A 6,577-nucleotide genomic window follows, 5' to 3' on the forward strand; every position below is an offset into this window, starting at 1 on the left:
TGTGTTTTACTGTTGAGTCATGGTTCTGTTATGGAATGAACCTCTAAAGCTGTAGTTTGTTTTAACTTTCTGGTATTTTATCTAAGAGTGCTTGTGTCTGCCTGTTCCTCTAAAAACCAGCTTACTCCTGGGATCACAAAATAGGGTATTTCCAGGTTTGGGAAAATGTTTTCTTTTCTTTTTTTCAAAATGTGAAAGTGTTTTTGGGGAGCGCAGTTAAAAAAGACTTGACTCATTTTTTTAGATCTCTGGTTTGACCTCCGAAATGAATTAGTATTAACGTTGTGAAGTTGAAGGATTACACTGACTTTTTGGGAGTTTGATCATTAGTTAAGTCCATTAAGAATCAGCACTCATTTCCAGTGTAAATACAAAATACAAATACAAATACAAGTTACGCTCAAAGTCTTGCGAGAAGAGACATCATCTGCCATTGAAAGTGCAATTTGTTCCCATGAAAAAGAGTACAAATGTCTCATCTTATATAGCCATCTGTTCACAGTTCCATATGCAATTCATTGCTGGACAGATACATACAGATCTATGAACTTGGTAGGTTGGACTGAAACCCTCTCTCTCTCTCTCTCTCTCTCTCTCTCTCTCTCTCTCTCTCTCTCTCTTTCTTTCTCTCCCGCTGTCTCTCTCTCTCCCTCCTCCTCTCCCTCTACCTCCCTTCTCTACTCTTTCCATCCCTCCCTCCTTCTGGCCTCTCCTCTTCTTTCTCCGTGTTGCTAGTTTTTCCCAGTACCTCTGCAGACCCTCTCGAAGAAGATAGTCCAGTCCAGACTCAACAGCACCCTGGTGGGCGTCTTCACCATCATCATCGTCTTTCTTTCCGCTTTCATCAACATCGTAAGTTCTGAATGTCAAATAAAGCCACTAATAAGAGTCCCCAGAGAATAAGGTCTAGTTTTTTATGGCTTGTTCTCATGAGAAAACTTTTCTTCAACGACTAAACACAAACAAGATGAAACAGAGCATGATATTGTACACCTCTTTATGGGATAATAATGGTAATAATAATAATCTTTGACCCCTCAGTTCACCTGCAGCACCGGCGATCTGCACAGCTGCATCAGCTCAGAGCTCAACATCAGCCTGGACAGTGTGAGCGCCTGTCACGCCCCCCTCCTCAACTTCACCCTCGACACACAGCACAGCCTCTGTGGAGACAACTCGCCCATCTGCAGCTTTCCTGAGGTAGGGGTTGTGCGTACGTGCTTATTCGCATGTGTGATTTCTCATTCAAAATACCCTCCAGGCCTTATTTTGGAGCAACACAAGGTTTATTTCAGCAATATGCACATTTAGAGGTGGCACAAATACATGCAAGTCAATGGGAGGAGGTGAAGATATGCAATTTTACTGTAGTTGGCACAAATTGAGGTGAAGAGGCGTTGAAATATTTCAACTCGAGCAAGAAATTCGCCTGACGCAGTAAAGCGAATCAGTTACAAGCAGGACTCTATCCAAGCGGCAGTAAATTTCTCCCCCCACCTCGTATTTACAGCAGAAAAAATTTTCATTGTGTATTTGTGACCAATAACACTGACCAAAGATATCTATTCAAAAAGTCTATAAAAGCTATCTTCCCCAAAGAAGACATTGGTGGTGCTGCTGCCAAGCCTGGTGCAGAAGCTTTAAAACGCAACGCAGGATAGAATAAAAAATGTAATGCTGAAGCAGAGTTTCAAGTAATCTACATTGTGTCATCATTCCTCACCTTTAAAAAGAGGAAGTTAAAAAAAGATGTCTAATCATAATGGCTGCGACTGCTGCCTTGGCTTCTTTCTGCTGTGTCAAGTGGTGTCATCAAATCTGCTTGGATGTCGTCACGCCAAATTCTCTGCTTATTTTAAAGTAAAAAAAAAAAAAATGTCTTCACTTCCTGCCTGAGTGGTGGGTTAGACACAAGGCAAAGTGGCTGTAAAGCACAGCCTCTAGTGGCTTAGTGCTTTTATAAAACTGCAATAACAAGACCACAAATGTTCAATAAATATTTATAATTAATCACTTTTAATTAAATGTAATTTTTCTGCCAAGCAATGTGGTCCTTGAACAGTAGTTAAACAAAGTGGTTGCTAAGCAACACATAAGCACAGGCATGAGTGGTGATTTTTGGTTAGAGAGCATCAATATTTAAATTAACTGTTATGTGATCAAAGGTGTGCGTTCAGCGAGTATTAGGCTATTTAGAACGCCTTTGGATGTGACTCAGCCAGTCAAAACTGAGGACCAGAACTATCATTTATCTAATTTACATCTTCACAACCACATACAAAAGGAATGTAACTTTCCTAATATCCTTTCCTTCCATGTATCTCCCTCCCTCCCTCTCTCCCTCAGTACTTCTCGTCCTGCGTGCTGCTCAGCCTGCTGGCCTGCTCCGTCTTCCTGCAGGTCAGCAGCATCGGCAAGCTCTTCCTCATGCTCTTCATCGAGCTGCTCTACCTCCTCATCATGGAGGTGCCCGAGGTCAACCTCTTTGACAACCAGGACCTGCTGGTCATGGCCAACGCCATGTGAGTCACTTAACTACTAGCCTGTGTGTGTATTTAGGCAAAGCTTAGATTGTGTGCAGATGCTCTAACCCAAACCTCTTCTCTGTCCCTCTCCTCACAGTGAGCCCATCAACGGAACAAGGTGAGAGCGATGGTGACTTTTATGCCCGCAGAGACTTAAATCATCATCGCCACTATCTGATTAAGCTAACACAGCGTCATTATCTCTCTACTGGCACAAATGTAACTGTAATGACCTGCTGGCAACAGATGCTTCAGCTGATGAGCCAAGATTTAGTGGCTGGCTTGTATCTGTGTCACAGTGTCACTGCACCCTACATACATCTTGCACCACCTTACTTCCCCTTTAATGAGCTCTAACTGCATAACCCCTGTATGTTTTTAATGAATTGGTAGTTTGCGCTGGCGGGAGTAGCATAATGTATCCCGCTAATGAATGTGTGTGTGCCCCTCAGCTGTGTGGTGGACTCCAAGGTCCCTCTGAAGATCATGACCCCGGTGGTCATCACTGTCTTCGTCCTCGCCCTCTATCTTCACGCGCAGCAGGTGGAGTCGACCGCCAGGCTTGACTTCCTCTGGAAGCTGCAGGTATGTGTGTGTGTGTGTGTGTGTGTGTGTGTGGTGTTGCTTTTAAGATCCCCCTTCAGCTAAAATAGCACTCATTACTAGTCTTAAAGGGGCATGAAGAAAACTATTACCGTTATCGACTTCTATTGGCAACCAATAGAATATCTCCTCTTGAACAATCTCTGGCAGAGACACTCCCTCCCAACCCGTGTTGTCCCATTGAGTTACGGTAGTAGGTGACACCAAAAATAAAGTAGAATTTTTCAGTACAGATGAGTAATTAGAGCAGAGATAAAACAGAAACGTCCAGTGAAGAGGTAATATATCACAATGCTAAATGCTGTATTAATAATATTGCTTTGTCATTTGCTTTTTTTTTGGCACGTAGCCTCGATCATTGAGCAATTGAAAATCTTGAAATCTTGAAATCCCAACGGTCGGGGAGTTTTTGTTCAGGAAAGTGAGTTTTGACAGCCAGAAAGTAATCATTGAGTCATTGGCATTGAGCAACCCCATATATTATAGTCATTTTGTGCTCCTGGGCGGTAAAAGCCTCACTTACTTCTCCTTTAAGTACACGCTGTGTAATGCCCGCCTCTCCTCCCCCGGCAGGCCACAGAGGAGAAGGAGGAGATGGAGGAGCTGCAGGCCTACAACCGGCGCCTGCTCCACAACATCCTGCCCAAAGACGTGGCCGCCCACTTCCTGCAGCGCGAGCGGCGGAACGACGAGCTCTACTACCAGTCGTGCGAGTGCGTCGCCGTCATGTTCGCCTCCATCAGCAACTTCTCCGAGTTCTACGTGGAGCTGGAGGCCAACAACGAGGGAGTGGAGTGCCTCCGCCTGCTCAACGAGATCATCGCCGACTTCGACGAGGTGGGATGTGAACGATTGCGTCTGCAAGTGTGTGTGTGTGTGTGTGTGTGTGTGTGTGTGTGTGTGTGTGTGTGTGTGTGTGTATGAAGATGTAAATCAGTGGTTCCTAAAGTGGGGTTGGGGGCTCACCAGGGGCCCTTAAAGAGGTTCCACGCATTCCTCAGTAAAATGAGGAGTAGTTTCATTTCACTATTATTTCACTCACTTGAAGCTAGCACAAAGAGAGAATTTAATGCTGGTTTCACTGTCACTTTATCGTGTCATGCAATGATTAAAGCTTTTCTCTCTTTTCCCCGCCACCGCCAGATCATCAGCGAGGACCAGTTCCGCCAGCTGGAGAAGATCAAGACCATCGGCTCCACCTACATGGCGGCCTCCGGCCTCAACGACTCCACCTACGACAAGGCGGGCCGCTCGCACATCCGCGCCCTGGCCGACTACGCCATGAGGCTGATGGACCAGATGAAGTACATCAACGAGCACTCCTTCAACAACTTCAAGATGAAGATAGGTGAGGGATAGAGGGGTTTGGTTGATCATTCAATCATCAGCAATTTGTGCAAACATAGATGCAGATGTTGTGGGATTGCTATTGATACCAAGTTAATGCAAGTGTTATCCTCAATAGAGAAAGAAATAGATGAGAAGTGGAACTAAGGAGTTAATTTCCAAAATGTTATTTATCCATTTTGGGGTAAAAAACTTAACCTGAAGAACATCATTCAATATCTCTAAAATATAACGGATCCAGATAAGTGTTATCACTATCTTTCAAAAAGTACCATAAACTGTTTACATTTTGTGCTATTAATCATGTTGTAAGAGTAGGTGTCACTTTTTTTCAAACGGCTAGATATCTTATTCTGGAGTTGATGTTAGCATGTCTGTTTTCCTGTGTCCAGCAGGTGCAGTTGTGGTGCAGTACTTTGTTTCCCATTATATCCATTTGCACCTCTCCCTAGGTCTTAACATAGGTCCGGTGGTGGCTGGGGTGATCGGGGCCAGGAAACCCCAGTACGACATCTGGGGGAACACGGTCAACGTGGCCAGCCGCATGGACAGCACCGGAGTACCAGAGAGGATCCAGGTAAGACTGCAGCTCCCAGTGGCTGACTGGACTAGTGTGATGGCTTGAGAAAACCTTCTGTGAAGCGTGGCACCATACTGCAAAAATCTCCATCTCACCATGTCATTTAATCTAGTAGAGTCTTAAAATCATACTTTTTTTTAAAACAATTGAAAAAATCTGATAGGGTGAGATATTTTCACTTGTTTCCAATGTAAATCAACTTCTTTCAAGTCTCAAAGTGTCATTTTCTTGATACTTCACAGCAAAATCACCACCGATTAGAGTAATTAACAATCAATTATATGCCAGTGTTTATACAAGTCCACACCCATCAGAATTTAACACTTTTAGAGAGTTTTGAACAGCCGCCCCAGAGGCATATCAGCTCTATGAGTGAACAAACAACTCTTCAATCAACACCTGTCAACTTCAAATAATTGTCAAAAATCAATACTTATTAACACTGGAAAATTTGCTGTGTAGAACATTGGTATGCCTTATTCTGCCTTTATTTCTGCAAAATTCACGTCATTTCAAGTCAGCCAAGTCAAAATGCATATTGGAAACAAGCAGAATTATCTCACCTCTATTGGCAGAAAAATAAGCTTTTAAGACTGAATGAATTATTAAAATGGACATATTTTGCTATGCATGGGTTTCAATCTGGCTTATGTACTACTGTTCCATTTTGTTATCTTGGAATTCAGCTCAGTCTATTTCGGTCAAAAATGAGCTTTTCATATGATGTGCAGTAGCTCTGCAAAACAGCACTTCACACACGGCTGATGCTAGATTTCTGAAAATGTCTATGCAAGTGGGTAAAAAATGTTAATTAAAAGGAGTATATTGGTTTTGCTCTATCAGATGTGAAATCATTAAAGCTTAATAACTCAAAACCGCTCCGAACACGGGACCGTATAATTTCAAGCTCCCAATTTATCTCCTCTCTCTCATCTGTCTTCATTGCATCTGAAAAACCAATAATACAAACGCAGTATAGGCTGCTCGCACAAAAATAACATGAATACAGGAACAGTGTTGAAAATGGCATTGTAGTGCCATTAGCAGCTGAATGTGGTTTATCTAGTGAACTCCACTCACTGTAACCTCCCTGCCCTTTAATCCCTCTCTCCTGCAGGTAACAACAGACCTGTACCAGGTGCTGAGCTCGTATAACTACACACTAGAGTACAGAGGCGTGGTCACAGTCAAGGGCAAAGGAGAGATGATGACCTATTTCCTCACCGGGGGACCGTCCAGCAGTTAACACCCTCGGAGAGACACACAGACACTGGGGGAAGGCGCATTGCGACGCGAGGAGTCGTCGACCGTAAGCCTCTGACGTGACGAGCAGGCGGACGGACCTGTGACGGCTTGAGGTTGACCGAGACTGATCCTCAAATGTCCTTTTTTTTATTTAACGGCGTCGAGCCCTTCCTCCTGCCTGCAGAGGCCAGCTTCCTACTGTCCCGAACCAGGCGAGACGGGAAAGCTCATCCCAAAGCTCAGTCTGAGGAGGGAACTATTAGCGGGGAGGAACCTA

At 44.0% G+C, this 6,577-nt stretch overlaps 1 protein-coding gene across 1 annotated transcript in view; it reads left to right on the forward strand.

Annotated features, from left to right (window-relative positions):
* adcy5 (adenylate cyclase 5) overlaps positions 1-6,301 on the forward strand; it is a 72,419-nt gene extending 66,118 nt beyond the window's left edge. The window contains exons 13-21 of the mRNA XM_071538832.1: positions 736-852; positions 1,042-1,200; positions 2,347-2,522; positions 2,623-2,643; positions 2,978-3,110; positions 3,702-3,965; positions 4,272-4,476; positions 4,928-5,052; positions 6,173-6,301. Of these exons, the coding sequence (XP_071394933.1) occupies positions 736-852; positions 1,042-1,200; positions 2,347-2,522; positions 2,623-2,643; positions 2,978-3,110; positions 3,702-3,965; positions 4,272-4,476; positions 4,928-5,052; positions 6,173-6,301 (1,329 nt within the window). The remainder of the gene's footprint in view (positions 1-735; positions 853-1,041; positions 1,201-2,346; positions 2,523-2,622; positions 2,644-2,977; positions 3,111-3,701; positions 3,966-4,271; positions 4,477-4,927; positions 5,053-6,172) is intronic.
* Positions 6,302-6,577: the final 276 nt, after the last annotated feature.

This window comes from Centroberyx affinis, unplaced genomic scaffold (assembly GCF_046629955.1).
Source record: "Centroberyx affinis isolate AG114_WGS23_722 - 3 ecotype Tasmania unplaced genomic scaffold, CSIRO-AGI_Caff_v1 ptg003356l_1, whole genome shotgun sequence".
Lineage (NCBI taxonomy): Eukaryota > Metazoa > Chordata > Actinopteri > Beryciformes > Berycidae > Centroberyx > Centroberyx affinis.